This window comes from Neocloeon triangulifer, unplaced genomic scaffold, assembly GCF_031216515.1.
Source record: "Neocloeon triangulifer isolate White Clay Creek 2 clone unplaced genomic scaffold, ASM3121651v1 ptg000001l, whole genome shotgun sequence".
NCBI classification, from domain to species: Eukaryota; Metazoa; Arthropoda; class Insecta; order Ephemeroptera; family Baetidae; genus Neocloeon; species Neocloeon triangulifer.
Window position 1 is genome coordinate 7,395,984 of NW_026775544.1, and position 15,249 is coordinate 7,411,232.

The 15,249-nt window shown below is 38.6% G+C and overlaps 4 protein-coding genes across 11 annotated transcripts; 2 read left to right on the top strand and 2 right to left on the bottom strand.

Moving 5' to 3' along the window:
- The first annotated feature begins 22 nt into the window (after positions 1–22).
- On the top strand, positions 23–3,545 carry LOC132200971 (phosphatidylinositol 4-kinase type 2-alpha). Of its 2 annotated transcripts, none has more exons than XM_059626806.1 (8): positions 23–536; positions 1,041–1,159; positions 1,224–1,424; positions 1,518–1,649; positions 1,707–1,955; positions 2,080–2,304; positions 2,359–2,498; positions 2,552–3,545. In XM_059626806.1, the coding sequence occupies exons 1-8, from the start codon at positions 197–199 to the stop codon at positions 2,649–2,651; spliced, it is 1,506 nt and encodes a 501-aa protein (XP_059482789.1). In that variant the 5' UTR covers positions 23–196; the 3' UTR covers positions 2,652–3,545. The 2 variants fall into 2 exon arrangements, with proteins under 2 accessions (XP_059482789.1, XP_059482798.1); XM_059626815.1 differs by having other exon boundaries at positions 24–536; positions 2,083–2,304.
- On the bottom strand, positions 3,025–9,956 carry LOC132200949 (E3 ubiquitin-protein ligase COP1-like). 5 transcript variants are annotated; one of them, XM_059626786.1, is made up of 10 exons: positions 9,713–9,956; positions 9,384–9,499; positions 5,151–5,286; positions 4,809–5,012; positions 4,556–4,739; positions 4,353–4,499; positions 4,109–4,300; positions 3,909–4,058; positions 3,772–3,848; positions 3,025–3,707 (listed from the first exon to the last, which is right to left on the bottom strand). In XM_059626786.1, exons 1-10 carry the CDS (start codon positions 9,806–9,808, stop codon positions 3,555–3,557), a joined length of 1,455 nt encoding a protein of 484 aa, XP_059482769.1. In that variant the 5' UTR covers positions 9,809–9,956; the 3' UTR covers positions 3,025–3,554. The 5 variants fall into 5 exon arrangements, with proteins under 5 accessions (XP_059482769.1, XP_059482762.1, XP_059482777.1 ...); XM_059626779.1 differs by having other exon boundaries at positions 4,809–5,080; positions 5,129–5,286; XM_059626794.1 differs by lacking the exons at positions 9,384–9,499; positions 9,713–9,956 and adding an exon at positions 6,962–7,163 and having other exon boundaries at positions 4,809–5,080; positions 5,129–5,286.
- Positions 9,957–10,300: 344 nt separating this feature from the next.
- On the top strand, positions 10,301–11,837 carry LOC132196023 (cytochrome c oxidase subunit 4 isoform 1, mitochondrial). Of its 2 annotated transcripts, none has more exons than XM_059618394.1 (3): positions 10,301–10,455; positions 10,973–11,366; positions 11,452–11,837. In XM_059618394.1, exons 2-3 carry the CDS (start codon positions 10,979–10,981, stop codon positions 11,586–11,588), a joined length of 525 nt encoding a protein of 174 aa, XP_059474377.1. In that variant the 5' UTR covers positions 10,301–10,455; positions 10,973–10,978; the 3' UTR covers positions 11,589–11,837. The 2 variants fall into 2 exon arrangements, with proteins under 2 accessions (XP_059474377.1, XP_059474382.1); XM_059618399.1 differs by having other exon boundaries at positions 10,403–10,532.
- LOC132196010 (acyloxyacyl hydrolase-like) lies at positions 11,451–14,452 on the bottom strand. 2 transcript variants are annotated; one of them, XM_059618381.1, is made up of 10 exons: positions 14,293–14,452; positions 14,049–14,202; positions 13,791–13,947; positions 13,592–13,724; positions 13,386–13,526; positions 12,931–13,323; positions 12,670–12,863; positions 12,326–12,617; positions 12,100–12,273; positions 11,451–12,048 (listed from the first exon to the last, which is right to left on the bottom strand). In XM_059618381.1, exons 2-10 carry the CDS (start codon positions 14,155–14,157, stop codon positions 11,920–11,922), a joined length of 1,722 nt encoding a protein of 573 aa, XP_059474364.1. In that variant the 5' UTR covers positions 14,158–14,202; positions 14,293–14,452; the 3' UTR covers positions 11,451–11,919. The 2 variants fall into 2 exon arrangements, with proteins under 2 accessions (XP_059474364.1, XP_059474359.1); XM_059618376.1 differs by having other exon boundaries at positions 13,586–13,724; positions 14,293–14,451.
- Positions 14,453–15,249: the final 797 nt, after the last annotated feature.

Below are 15,249 nucleotides of genomic sequence, written 5' to 3' on the forward strand. Positions count from 1 at the left end.
CTGTTGCCCCTGTCCCATAATTCCCATATGATTCACGTGATGGCTGGCAGGTGAAAGACGAAGGGAGATAATAAACTGCTCGTCAAGTCTGCATTCTACGTCGCAGAAACCCGCACATTTTCCAACGTCTGCAAACAAGTGGGGCCTAGCAAGGGCTCTTTCAAGCGCTGGCCACGAGCAAGTCGCGAGGCGCTGAATGAGTGAGGGCCGCTGCTCGCCCGCCGAGGACTCGCAGAAAGCTTCGACATCAGCCTCGTCGCCTCCCTCGGGACGCGCCATCAGCAGTCCTGGCCGGACAGACCCGGCCTGCGTAGACAACAACTGCCGCCCGGACGAAACCATTTCGGGCCGACGACTGCTCTCCTCCTCGAGCTCGGTCGACGAGGAGGTAGGGCCAGAAGCAGGAGTACCGTCTGTGGCCTTCAACGGCAACAACGGCCTCCAGACGACTATGGACTCGCCTTCGAGGCACACTAGGGAATCGCAGCCCCTGCTCGGACGAACCGAGTCGGACATCACATTCAACCATTTTCCGGGTACTGCTGAGATTCAAGTGTTCCAATTATAAAAATCAAACACACTAGATAACAACATATTTCACTACTACATACTTTCAATTTCCAAAGCAAAAATTAAAAAAGGAGGAATTTTTATAAGGAGTTTGCTCTAGTCAATTAAATGCCTTTATTTATTAAAATACTTTATAATGTCTTAATATAAAATTAAAATCATAATTTCAAATCCAATAATTAAATTAGCAATGCAAATGATTTGTTTTCTAAATTGGCTTTTTTGCAGTAGCTTGATCTATCGGTTATAATTACTGCGGATCAATGATTATAGCAGCCTTGAAACTATTACTTGCTTGATTGCTTAATAAAAACTTTCCAAATTGCAATCACTATGTATTTAATTAAAATTAACATAAATTAACGGTTTCAATATTATAATATTTGACTTACTGAATTTATTTTTGATAATATACCTTTTTCGATTGAAATTTTATTAAAATAGGAAATTTTTTTAATCTTTTCTTACAGATGACCCAGTTTTTTCGGAACTATTAAAAAATACTGAAAATGCCATGGATAGGGGCGTTCTGCCTGAGCGGATTTATCAGGGCTCAAGTGGAAGTTACTTTGTTAAAAATGTTGAAGGGGTGAGAGCATTAAATACTTTTTGTATGATATTTTAAAGCATAAATTTAATCCCACCTATTTTAGAAAATTGTGGGAGTGTTCAAGCCAAAAGATGAGGAGCCTTATGGCCGTCTGAACCCAAAGTGGACCAAGTGGATGCACAAATTGTGCTGTCCCTGCTGCTTTGGCCGATCGTGTCTTATTCCTAATCAGGGTTATCTGTCCGAGGCTGGAGCTAGCCTTGTCGACACAAAGCTTGGCCTCAAAGTTGTACCAACTACAAAGGTAATTTCTTAAGTAGACTTTCAAATGCATGTTAATAATAATGATCGGTTACTTTGAAGTAGAATAATCAACCGCTTTTTATTCATTGTTTAGGTAGTGAAATTGGTTAGCGAAACTTTCAACTATTCTCGAATTGACCGTCAAAAAGCTAAAGTGAAGCGCAACATTGACAAGCATTTCCCCAATGTTGGTCGCCACTTCCACCGAATTGGTCTGAGGCCAAAGGTCGGTTGATTAAATTGGAAAGTAGATCAAAATTTATCATTGAATATTATCCAACAGGTGGGTTCATTCCAATTGTTTGTTGATGGCTACAAGGATGCCGACTTCTGGCTGAGGCGCTTTGAAAGTGAGCCACCAAACGTGGATGTCCAACGTCAATTCCAATTACAGTTTGAACGGCTGGTCGTTCTTGATTACATTATCAGGAACACGGACCGTGGAAATGACAACTGGCTCATCAGATATGACTCCCCTACGACAAAGAATGGACAAGTGCAAACCCAACCAGGGGAAATGCGAGAAACAACGGTAATTATTTCTTTCCTCTATCAAGTTATGGATACCAGAAAACTTATAAATATTATTGTTTAAAAAATATAATACAAGTTAAAAATTATGAATTTTTAATTATATTATTTTGAATTTTGTTTAGCAGAGTTGGTCTGGAAGTCAGCAAATCCTGATCGCAGCCATAGACAATGGCTTGGCTTTTCCATTCAAGCACCCGGACTCGTGGCGTGCCTATCCTTATCACTGGGCATGGTTGCCTCAGGCCAAAGTGCCCTTCAGTGCCGAAACACGTGAGCTCGTCCTGCCTTTACTCTCTGACCTCAATTTTGTCCAGGACCTCTGCGACGACCTCTTTATTCTGTTCAAGGTTGCTTTCAGTGGATTTTTTTTAAATTAAAATTATTTGAGAATTCAATTGCAGCAAGATAAAGGCTTCGATCGACATCTTTTTGAGAAGCAAATGTCAGTGATGAGAGGCCAAATCCTCAACTTGACACAGGCTCTGAAAGATGGAAAGAGTCCTGTGCAGTTGGTGCAAATGCCAGCAGTCATTGTGGAAAGGTATTTGTCATGAAGCAAGTTTTTGTTTTTGTTATATCATTTTTCCCATTCAGATCTAAAGGCCACGTGGGAACAACAACTCGTTTCAGAGACTTCAGCAACCAATTCACCCAGAAGTTCCAAAAGAGGAATCCAATTTTCTCATGGTGCTAACACTTGGCCAGTTCATTCAGTGCCCAGACAAACTTCAATTTATACTAAAAGTCAACGCTGTAAATATGATCGGTTTTAGGCTTTTAATTGTGATTTATTATATCAACTATGAGCATTGTGTTTTGTGTACTATGCGCCACACAAGAGACTGTGATCTTGTAGCCCAATTGTCCCAAAATTTGTAACCAGCTCTCTCAATCAAAAGAGGTAGCTGATTTGTGCCCTTTCGTAGATTTTGCCCATTTTGCCTATATGATTTTTTGTTCAATTTGTAGCCATTATTTGCTTTGCATGTTTTTCTAGACCATTTATTTGCTAGTCAGCCCAGCACATAATGTTAAGAATTTTTGGGGTTGCATCAATACAAGTTGAGTTGGGATTAAAAATTTATTGTGGAGAAATTGAACTAATAACTTTGGCACTAAAATCTGAGCTCAACTAAACATAATGTAGGCGATGACAAAGTGGGGCATAAACTCAAACTACACTCACTGAAAAGAAAAGTTAATTGCACAGTCAAAAATTTATCTCACAATCCCCTCCCCTACCTGAAAAGTTATCATGTGATAATTTATAATTTTTATGCATTTTAGCTATAATTTTGTATATAACTAGCTCAGCAACTTGCTTGTTAAATAAATTTCCAATGCTAAAATGCAAGATGACATTTTCTATGCAAATTTCAAGTCTACGATGGTTAATTTCAAAAGTCCACTCGTTACACAGTCATTGCGCTTAAAATAGGTATTATTAACTGAACAAACTTTGTTTCATTATGGGAAATAAATGATTGATTTTTGTGCAGTAATGACTGCGGACTTAAAAGCACCCATACATATAAAATGCTGAATTATTGTGAACTTAAATAAACTTAACTATCATATTGGCAGATAATTTGAGCTTTCATTTACTGCCACCTAGTTGGGCCAAAAATTGAATCAAAGTTCTGACTGGTCTTCCTGCCATTCCTTTGCTTATGTAAGGAACTTCTGATCCAGATGACGACATGACACTTGCGATATCAAGATGCATCCACACAGAATCCCCAACAAACTCCTAAAAGGTTATTCAAAATTTTGTGCTGGATTTAAATTTTAAAAGGAATAATGTCACTAATCACCTTTAAAAAGGCAGCAGCAGTGCAAGAACCACCTCCAGGACCCTTCCCAATGTTATTCAAATCGGCTCCAGGGATTTCTGTAATACAAGTCAGATAATTAGGTAAAGAATCGGAACTATATTCTTTAATTGTATTACCTGATATTTGCTTAGTATAGAAATTCCACAGAGGGAATCTCCAAACACGGTCGCCTGTTTGGCAACTTGCTTTTTGGAGTTCTTCCCACATTTCATTTGAATTCGAAAACACCCCTGCAGCTGCCTGTCCAAGACAAACAGTCATTGCTCCTAAAAAGTTTTATGAAAATTGCATACTTTGACCAAACTTAATATTTTACCAGTGAGGGTAGCCATGTCAACAATTACTCTATTTGGGCTTTGGGCAGCATACCACAGTGCATCGGCTAAAATAAGTCTTCCCTCAGCATCTGTGTTGTCGATTTGAATAGTTTTGCCGTTCATTGCTGTGACTACATCGCCTGGTTTTGTTGCTCTTCCACTTGGCATATTTTCACACAGAGGAACAAGACCTGCACTTGAATGTTGTTGTGAAAAATTATTAATGATTTTTTGCGTAATTGCCTTTGATATTTATGGGAATTTTCAACGTCGCTGCTGCCTTTAAAGTGGCCACTACACAGGCTGCACCACCCATGTCTGCTCTCATCTCGTCCATTTTTCCAGGCGGTTTCAGACTGATTCCTCCAGTGTCAAAAGTCACTCCCTTCCCTTTTAACATAAATCACTAAAGGATAATTGGAAAAACATAAATATAAATAATTTACCAACAAGCACTACAGGTTTGCTGAGGCTGTTGCTTGCTCCAAAGTAAGACATCTCCAAAAAGCGTGGTGGCTCGTCTGACCCTCTGGTCACGCTAAGAAAAGACCCCATCTTTTTCTCCTCAGCCCACTTTTGATCATGAATTTCCACTTCAACATTAACTTTGGACAACACAGATGCGGCCTCCTGATAGCAGAGAAGGTTTCAAAGTATTTATGAGTATATATATTATTATTATAGTAGTGTAAGATCAACTTGTGCAAAAATAGTTGGAGTCATTAAATTAGCTGGGGTGTCCATCAGTCTTCTAGCAAAATTTTGGGCATCTGCTTTTGCAACTCCGTTGCTCCAGTTAGTGCCAGACTTTTCAAAAGGTTCGATAACAGGCAGCGGCTTTGCTTTCTTGCTCTTTGGGCCTTGGTACTTCCATACCCCCAAATTGGCGCCTTCTGCTGCAGCCTCCGCATCACCGAAACTGTCAACTTCGATTTTTGCCACTTCCAACTCCTGAAGGGACCTGCAACCAGCTGTGCAATAAATTAGTATGATGTTGATTTTTAGTTGATATTTCTTACCAGAGGCTGCAGCTCTCACAGCTTCTAGTCCTTCATTGATGTTTTCTTGATCATTGTAGCCAAGTCCCTTTTTGCCAAGGCCAGCAACAGCAACCGCGGAGTAACCAGGAAGGCCGAAGAAAACTCGAGTTTTTCCCTTCTTTAGAACAGGCCCTGAGCTGGATGGTAAAAAAATATTTTAGCTTTATTTATAATTACTGGCATCAAACTGTTACGTAAAACGTAAATAATGTTAAAATATACTTTAGAAAAAGGAAAATTGACGCAAGAAGGAAAAGAATCTCTTTTAAACATTTTATTGCAGTTCATAAAATGAGATTTACACCAAATAACACAGAAAACATTTTTCAATAGCTATTTCACATTTAATGTTGCCTTCTCCGTGTTTATTTTGGCACATTGATATACGTGGAATGACATTAAAGATTTTTAATAATATCAGTTTCAGTTCTATACATATCAAATAAATCTTTATTATGCCGCTCGATTTAGAATTTGTTTTCCCATTCAACATAATTCTCTATTTAAACTCCACGGTTGAAAATATACATAGTTTACAAAAACGTTTCACTGCAATCATGAAAAGTTATAAAATTATAATAGTGTGCAAGAACTTGATCCAAGTTCATCTTGAAACACAAAAACAAGTAAATTAAGTCTTAATGGACAGTAAAATCAACCTTTCATCATTGCTTATTTAACTAATTAACTCCCAAGCTTGCAATGATGTGTGCGCATGGGTTTCCTAAGCTACGGCCTAAGAGAAAATTGTAAAATTGCATTTGAGCTAATTTTTGTGGTCAACTGTAAGAATTGTGGTGCGAGCAAGGTGAAACTGTGTCATTGTAATCAAGATTCTAATATATGGTGGCTATGTATCTAGATAATATGACTTCATATGATTTTGCTTATTTTGTGTTTCCATTTCCGAAAATTTAACAGAGCCAAGAAATATTTCACAATTTAAATCCTAAAACTCCTAAATTATTGATTTGGACAGAACTTGACTTTATACCCGCAATTCAAAGAGCACAATAAGACATTATTTGTAGCATGCACAAGAACAGCCTCTAAAAATTCTGTTGCTACGAAGAGGTTCTTTTAATATAATGGTTCATTGTTTTCATGTGGCAGAATCGGACACTTCATGACACCACATGATAATAAGTGCTGTGATGTTCAAATTGTTCAATGCTATTCAAACAACTTTGTATTCCGCAAATTTAATAAAATTCTCACATCATCTATATATTCTACATATCGGTCTCAAACTGTCTATATGAACTACTTACAAAGGTGATCCAAGTGGATGCAATTAAGACAAGTGCTGTGCAACTAAGTTTGAATTAAAAAAAAAAAAATTGAAATTTTTAAAGCATCATATGGAACGGATATCATAACAATTTCAATATTTGAGTTTACTTCAATGATTACTTCCATAATTGGAAGCTTATCAAATTACAACAGGTCAAGCAGGGGAGGTGGGATTATTTTTTTGGCTGAAGCAGCTCTCAGCATCTCGAGCCGCTTCTCACATAGGCCATTCACAACACACATGTTAATCTACTTATAATGAAAGCGTCAAAAAATGATGAGTTTGGAGTTTCTTTCTCTGTCTTAAAATTTAAAATAAATTGCCGCAAAACTCAAAATCTTTTAAATAGTTTCTAGCCAAAGAAAATATTTGGAGAAAATCGGACTCGCTTTTTGATTGGCTATTGCTTAGGAGGGAAAACATGATTTCCTGGTACCACAATCTTCAGGTCCAGATTGTTAACTACTCTCAATCAGGTTTAAGCACCAATGAGAAATTATGAAGAAAACACCTGCAACCTTTTACACAAGTTCCAGAATCTTAATAATTCCCTGACTGTTGGCTGCCACAACAACATTTGACATCCTTTTCCAGCAGACGGCAGAAACAAACTCTCCCGCGTCTTCCTCTTTGCGCTCCTTGTCTAATATGCCGTGACTGGCATCAAATCTGAAGCTGAACAGTTGCTTGCTTAGGCCTTTGTAGTAAACAAAAAGTGCATTGTTTTCTGAGCCGCAAGCTACATAGTCTCCATCTGTGGCAAGGCCTACAAAATTCTTTTCATTGATGTGGCCTGTGAAGGAACGCAAGCAGTGGGGTTTAGTGATAGACCACATCTTGAGCTGACTATCCGTGGAAGCGGACACAATTTCTTCGTTGGATAAAAACTTGACATATGACACAGCCTTTCGATGCCCTTTGAACAAAGCCAGTGGCTCCTTTGTTGAGCGAAGGTCATAATAATGGACACAATGGTCTGCAGAGCCAAATGCCAAGTGGCATGAAGAACGTGGGTTGAATTTGACGCAACATACGTTTGCTTTGGCCTCAAGTGATGAAATTGAGTGCTCCACGTTCAAGGACCAAAGCTTTACCTGAAAATTAAAAAAGGTTAATTAACTTCCTCCTATTTTATAACAATGAACTTAAAATTAATTATGTGATTCCTTACCTTAGCATCATCAGACCCGGAGGCAATCAGTCTGGTGTCCACGTGGTTGAAATCCACTGACCAGCAGCGTTTTTCGTGTTCTTGGAAGGTCTTTGTTTTCTGTCCAGTGCAGGCATCCCATACTGTGACTGTGCCCTCATAGTCAGAACTGGCAAGTGTGCTTTTGTGATATGCGTTCCAAGAAACGCAGCTGATTTTGGAAGTGGAGACCATCTCAACACAAGGGTAGTGCAGATCGACAACGTCTCTGATTACAGAGCCATAGTCAAAGACTTTGATGCGTTTCGTTACACCAGCAATGGCAAACAACTCGTCATCCTTATCGAATTCAATACTAGAGACAATGGTCGAGTTATTGTACAGGCCAGTTGAGTAGTTAAGAGAAGCAATTGGTTTGAGGGCGTTGTATCTTGAAAACTTGACTAAATTCTCCCTGAATAGGTCTAGGCCTAGAAAATACATTGATTTTTAAAATTTCATTCAAACAGATTTAAGTTCCTTTGCATACCTGATCCTTTAGTATTGGAGTTTGTGTCATCATCGCCGAAGACCAGTTCCTTGGCTCGGGAAGTGAAGTAGCATTGAACAAAATCATCAAAATGTGCATGCATGCGTCTTCTTCTAGCTGTGAGCGTTGGACATTCCAACTTAGGGAGCTGTGGGTTGTCAGATTCCTCTTCTGAATCCATCCTAGGCAGTTTTCCCGCTTGCTCTTCGACATCACGAAGTATTGTTTCAACTTCACCAATATCCTTCTTGATTAGAGACACTTCCTTCGAAAGACGCACAAGCTGCTCTTCCTTTTGCTGCAGCAAATTTCGCAGGAACTCATTTAAAAGTCTATTTTGAGCAGCGCACGTTTCTGCTTCGAGCAGCTGTTTTCTGTGGTTCAGCAGCTCCAAGACGGCGTTTACGTCTGGAAGGGTCATCCGGTGTGACTCCGTGGTCACAAATTCTTTCAGCGCAGTCTCGTCCGCACCAACGCTTGCAGAGGCCTGTGCAGCTGCCACTGACACTTTGTGCTTTGCCACCAGGTCATTGAGCAGAAAATTGGGGAACACCTGTATTTAAGACATAAGTTAGCTCTAAATAAAGGATTATTTCAAACTTGTCATACTTGGTCGATTCCGCCAACTACGAAGCTACATTTTGGACAGCGGCCACTTGACTCGAGACTTTTAGCAATGCAGCGGTAGCAGAATGTGTGACCACAACGTGTAATGTGCGCTTCTTCCAGCAACTCAAAGCACACTGGACACATGAGTTCAGTGGCCGTCAAATTTCCTTGGCTGCCGTTTAAAGACGAGCATCCACCATGCTGTCGTTTGCTCGCGCGCGAACGTAACGAGGTGGACGAGCCAGCGCGAGACAACGCTGGCGACTTTTCCACCAAAGCATTCGGTGTTGTAGATCGTCCCTCCATTTTTAAGCGTGTCTGAAACAATCAAGTTCGAGAAAGAAATCAATACAAATCAAGAAAAATAAACTTGATGCCGCGTGCATTGCGAGAGACATGGATTGATTTCAATTTTAAATTTGATTGCTTCAAAAAAGCACGCAAAAATGGAAAGAAACTTCGCTTAAAATATATTTATATGTATCTGGAATTTGGAAAAAAAAAACTCTGTACACCACAATACCGCTATTTTGACTGGTTCTAACTCATAACTAAAAATAATCAAATTAAGGCAATTTTTGGTTATAATTTGTAAAATAAATCTAAAAATTATTGTGTATTCTGCATAAATTGCGGGAGAGTTCAAGCAAACCTCTGGATCAATTTGCTCAGTTGGCCATCGACAGATTGGTCGAAACGCTTCCCTGCAGGAGTAAGAATCGACTGCCCACTTTCGTCTTCGGCGTACAAGCCCAAAACCAGGCCGCTCTGAAATTAAATCAAATTTTAGATTAAATTTTATAAAATACTTAACATAATAAGAGAAGCCATCGTCTTGCAACCGACGTCCGCTATGGAATTGGTGGCAAGACAGATGGATTGAAATTTTGTTTATATGAGCGAGATTAATTTGCACCGGTTCTGCTTCTGCAACGATTTGCAGTCTGAAAGGCGAGCAATAAATTTTTTGGCAATAAACACCTTCTGTTTCAACTGAGTGGATGTGCCGAATGACCTTGCACTAGTGACGCCGAAAGCCCGAGCCGAAGAGCGCAATATAAGTAATTTCTGTGCCATTACAGAGGATAATGTACATGTACACACACGGCCAGCAGGCCGTCAGTCAGCGAACCAGCTATGCAAAATTATGCACCGAAACGCGAAGGGCGAGGAGAGGAGAACAGCGACTCTTGACAGCGACAGCGAACGTCGGCCGAGTCGAATCTCACTTGTTTTTTTTTCACTCCACTCATACAATGCCACCTACTGCTCATTTTGAGTACTAGAAAGCAAAATGGAAAAATAGTGAAATAAAAAAATGCATTTCGTAAAGTAAAATTCAAAATTTATATTTCACCATGCTATGAAATATTTTATCTCATCAAGAAAAGAATTTTGATGATGATTCATTGTAGTGTAGTATTCTCAATATTCTCATTATTTTAGATTTTTTACTTCCTATCAAACTTTTTAAAAAACTCCCTCCTCTTATAATTTTGTGCAGAAGTCAAATGGAATTATTGGCATATAAAAATTATAAAATACACTATATTAAACTTTAGAACTTTCAATAAGCTTAAAATTGTTATTTTTAAGTTTTTATGCTATTAAAATTAGCTACAATTTTTTAAATAAATACAATTTCCTCATTGTTTTCATTTGACTCCAGCGGTGTCTGGCTCATCTATCGTTCCTTCGCCATCTTGGCCCAATAGCAGCTGAAGGTCAGTGGAAATTGCTAAATTTTTCTTTCTTTCCAATTCCTGCGTTGCTTTAATCTAAATTGCTTGATCCCGCTCGTGTAAGTTTTCATCTTATTATAGAGCAGTAAATATTTTGTAAAATTGCCATTTGATCACTTTGACAGTGCTTCTGCAACTGTCTCCGCAAACCTCTGCCGGCATGTTTTTAGCTCTCTTGTCGATCAAATTTAAGAAAAAAAAATGTTAACTACCAAATTTATTCTTCATGCCTGTAAAATTTTACGTAATTACGACGATTTTTAAGGAACTTTTCCTCCCAAGACAATCTTTTAACATTATGCCCAGAATGCCTATTGATTTTCATAACAAGGATTAAATCGAACAACAATCGTACAAATTTCTGAATTGATCTCGCCGGGCAAGATAAATTACCTCTTACCTATACATACCTCTTTTAATAGACCAAGCCTTTTATTATTGTGAAATTTTTGCATAAAAATTTTTTTGTTGAATAATAAAATTATATTTTTGTTCTAAGCTGAAAATGGCAAACCGACTGCTGAGCTTGACTGCGCGCCAGGCGTCTAAACTGCAGAAGGCATGCATGAGTTCTGTTGTGTCCAAGACCGGTAATCGGGAGGTGGTCGGCTATGGCTTCAACGGCCAGATCAACTATGCTGACCGCGTCGACTTCCCCATGCCAGCAGTCCGCTTCCTGGAGAACACCCCTGACATCTTGGCATTGAGAGAGAAGGAGAAGGGCGACTGGAAGAAACTTAGCGTTGAAGAGAAAAAGGCTCTGTACAGGGCTAGCTTCTGCCAGACATTTGCCGAGATGAAGGCTCCCACAGGCCAGTGGAAGAGTATTGTTGGTATTACATTGCTCATCTCATCGTTGTCCCTCTGGGTATACATGGCCATGAAGAAGTTTGGTACGGAAAATCATGGAAACTTTGTTTTTATTGTTATTGTGTTACAGTAGCTTGCATTTTAATTTACATTTTTTGTATCTTTCAGTCTACAAGCCACTGCCAGTGACCTTCGATGAAGATAGAGTCCAGGCTCAGCTGCAGCGCATGATTGACCTCAGAATTGAACCCATTGAGGGCCTCACCTCCAAATACGACTACGAAAACAACAGGTGGAAGGAATAAGCAGCCGTTTCAGAATGCTTCTGCCACCCGTTGGATTAGTCCATGTAATAGCACCCAGGAAAACAAAATCGGCCCAGGTGCCCACAGATTTTCACTATTCCGTTCAAAGTTCTCGTACTTCTTTCACCAAAATCGATGCATTATTGTCCCTTTGTTGAACAGTTGTTGTGTAAATAAAATAAAAAATGAGGTGCAGTGTAGTTACTACATTCAAATAAACACTTAATTAATTTAAAACAAAGGAAGAAACTTATTTTAATTCATATTTAAATAAGCTAATAATCTTTGGCACAGTTATTGCTGCAAAATAATTATCACAACTTCTGAAGTATCAATGGCCACCTTGATCCCCAAATATTTCTTGGATTCTGCTGTTTTGTGGGTTTACAGACCCCACAATGTATGGGAACTTTACCATAATGTTGCGCCATAGGACGTCTGTTATTAAAGTTTGAGCCATCTGATAAGAATATTTTTTTAATGCTTATTAAGTTTTTTATAAATATTTTACCTGGCTTGGGTGAAGACTGTCAATCGGGTCAATCAATTCGAAGACCTCATGCCCTTGGCTCACCCACTCTTTCATGACTTGACCCAAGGGGTTGTCCAAATAGTGCAGTTTGAAGTTCTTGAATGTCTGAGAGGATGCAAGTTTTTCCAACTCTTTCGACAGTCGCTTTGAGGCCTAAAATAATAATGGGTGTAAATTTGTCATGACTTATTTTTAAGACTAATACCTTGCTGGTTATTGCTCGGAGAGTTTCATTTGCAGTCATCCAACCATTGCATGGGCCAATCTGCATGCAAGAAAACCAATCGTAGAGGTTCTCGTAGGTGATATCATTGTGGAGCCTTCCCAAGGGATGAATTAATTTATGCATCGCTGGGTAGATGAAAGATGCGTCTACCATTCCGATCACCAGAACGTGGCTGCCTTCTGGCAAAACGGTGTCCACAAACTCCAGTACCTCCATCACATTTTTCCTTAGCTCTTCTGGAGTGGTCATGTTAGCCACGGTATCCTTGACACTATAATATCAATCGTAAAATTTTTACCTCGATAAAAATAAATTGATTTAACTTATTGCACACATCGTTTCCATATAGGCCGTAAATGAACAAGACTGGTCTGTCCTTAGTTGCGTTTCTGGCTACACTCTGCATGTAAGCAAGTACTGTGTTGGTGGCTGCACCATTTCTCGACAGGTTTTGATAATCACGGTGGTTGCATCTGTTTAAGGCAAGCATGCGAAGATAAATTGAATCTACAGGGCCCTGCCAAGAAAATTAAAAATGTTGGATATAAAATATTAAGCGACATGATATAAGATATTCCGTTCACCTTAATAAGACTAGGTTGGGTATTATTTTGATATCCAGTGGCAAATCCCAAGTGCGGCCAGTCGCCTTCGTTCAAAATCCACTGAGTTACATTCTGCACCAATTCAGTTGGGATTTTCCATGGATTGATTTGCGCCACTTGCAGAGGGTCCATCCATCTTTCGGGGAAGTGGAAATGCGCACCCACGGAATCACCCATGTAAATTAGTCCTCGGCCAATGGCACCTGTGCATAGAATTGTCTCCCAGGCTGTCGCAGAGCTGGGATCAATGCCAAAGATGCCGTTGCAGTTTGTGTCCAGGAAAGCATCTCCAAGAACCGGCTGTCGACCAGGGTAAGTGACGGTGTCGGTGTCATCACAGTCCTTTCCTCGCCAAAAAGAACCTCGTGCGGACTAAAAAATAAAATAAAGTATCACAATCAATGATGTATTTTCAACAACTTTGCTTGTACAACCTGCACAGTACTGAACCAATCAGTATCAACATCTACGGCAGGTTGTATTCTCTCAAGGCTTCGATTTATGTCTTCACAGATATCCTTGATGCCAGGCAATGAGCACAAGTTCCACCCCTGTTTTTCTGATTTCAACGTAGCCTACAATGAGAAATATTAATTTTAAAATAAAAATTATTCAACTTTTTTTTAAAAAAAACCTTCACTTTTGTCACCGAACTATGAAATCCAGAAACATTTGGCTTAGGGAAAAGGTGGCAGTACTTTTCCCCTGGTGATTTGTAGCACAGTCCAACTCCATAGCAAATTACGTCTGGAGTGACTACATCAAACAGTTCCCTTAAAAAATTAATTTTAAAAAAGCACACTTTAATAATAACTTTATATTAATAATAAGTTATGTACTTGCTGAGGAGAGCAGGCTCTATCTCATTAACAATATTAATGCAAGTTGAGGCAGCTTTTGAAGGCAGCAGGGAACAGAGTTTTGTCGACGCAGAGACGATTGTTTCGTTATTAATTTGAGCAACTTGTATAGAGAGACCAAGAACCACAGTACAAACTGAAAACAAAAATTATGAAAATTGGTTTTGATAAAAATTACTTATTATTTTTAAATTTTCGTTTCTATTTAGATTATTTGAAAATACAAACAAGGCAAACCTGCGCAATCAAGGCCTCCATTTATTCCTCGTCCATCAGAGACATCAAACAATAAGAGCCAAGGTAGGAAAATCACAAAGAAGGTTATTTTTAAATTTGTAGTTTGCATTGCAATTCAGTATTATTTTTTAATCTTGTCAGTTGTGGTTGATACCTTCAAAATGAAATGAATTTCAAAAGTATTTTTCATAGCAACCTTATTATACATCACATCTTGTATTATAAAAAAATGCATTCATATTACCTCTTATTGGATTGAAAGTTATAAAACGAATCAATCCGGGTGGCCTCCCTCTGGCCTCCTCACTTCTTATTTACTTCACTACCGATACTAGCCGACAAATAATAATTTCTTAACTCATCGAACCATGTTTTCCACTCCAAAGATGTTTACAAAATAATCAACATCACGTGGGGATGACAGGAGCAATAGGAGAATCCGATTGGCTATAATCTTTAAATTTTAAATAGCGTGGGCGCGAGGGGAAATTTTCAGCGTCGATTATGCGAAGCCCGACGCCACCCAAGGCCATACAAAAAGGCTCGAAATTTATGCTATATGTAAAAAAAAAATTCCACTTTTGTAAAATTAAAATTTTTAGAATTCCTTATACTACCTATTTATATTTCTAATCACTTGATCTATAATTCATTTATACACGACAAGACAAACACATATAAAGTTGAATTTTTTGGCAACTGCGCAATGAAAATAATTTGTTTGCTTTTAATGCTCAAAAAGAGAGGATTCCTGTCATGCAAATGAAATAAAGAGTTATGCAATTAAAAGTGAATGGGCATGTGGCATGCATTAAATAAATTGGAATTTACTATATGTATTATGCATTAAAAAATATAAAAATTATAAAAGTATTTAACGGTATTTAATAATAATATCCCTTTTTAGTTCAGTTAATGTCTTATAATAATTGCAAATTCGTCGACCACGATCACATAATTCATTTATACATTTTAGTTTTCGTGGAATGATATATTATATTTAATTAAAAATTCCAGACATAAAGCAAGACAGACAATTTAGCGCGGAAGTGATGTAACCTTTCTTATGTGGGCATTGTACGAAATAACATGTACAGAAATGTGAACGTCTGATTTGCCATCGCGACACCGCAGGGAATCTTAAAGCTGTTATAAAATCACACTCTCAGAAAACAGAGAGGATGCCTCAATCCACTGGTTA

Coding starts and splice junctions, on each gene's coding strand:
- LOC132200971 (XM_059626806.1), top strand. CDS start 197: ATGAGTGAGGGCCGCTGCTCGCCCGCCGAGGACTCGCAGAAAGCTTCG. Junction 537..1,040: donor CACATTCAACCATTTTCCGG/GTACTGCTGAGA, acceptor CTTTTCTTACAG/ATGACCCAGTTTTTTCGGAA. Junction 1,425..1,517: donor AAGTTGTACCAACTACAAAG/GTAATTTCTTAA, acceptor TTCATTGTTTAG/GTAGTGAAATTGGTTAGCGA.
- LOC132200949 (XM_059626769.1), bottom strand. CDS start 9,037: ATGGAGGGACGATCTACAACACCGAATGCTTTGGTGGAAAAGTCGCCA. Junction 8,676..8,731: donor TAGTTGGCGGAATCGACCAA/GTATGACAAGTT, acceptor TCTTAAATACAG/GTGTTCCCCAATTTTCTGCT. Junction 7,538..7,614: donor CCGGGTCTGATGATGCTAAG/GTAAGGAATCAC, acceptor TTTAATTTTCAG/GTAAAGCTTTGGTCCTTGAA.
- LOC132196023 (XM_059618394.1), top strand. CDS start 10,979: ATGGCAAACCGACTGCTGAGCTTGACTGCGCGCCAGGCGTCTAAACTG. Junction 11,367..11,451: donor CATGGCCATGAAGAAGTTTG/GTACGGAAAATC, acceptor TGTATCTTTCAG/TCTACAAGCCACTGCCAGTG.
- LOC132196010 (XM_059618376.1), bottom strand. CDS start 14,157: ATGCAAACTACAAATTTAAAAATAACCTTCTTTGTGATTTTCCTACCT. Junction 12,864..12,930: donor CCCAACCTAGTCTTATTAAG/GTGAACGGAATA, acceptor TTTTCTTGGCAG/GGCCCTGTAGATTCAATTTA. Junction 12,274..12,325: donor TCCGAGCAATAACCAGCAAG/GTATTAGTCTTA, acceptor TTATTATTTTAG/GCCTCAAAGCGACTGTCGAA.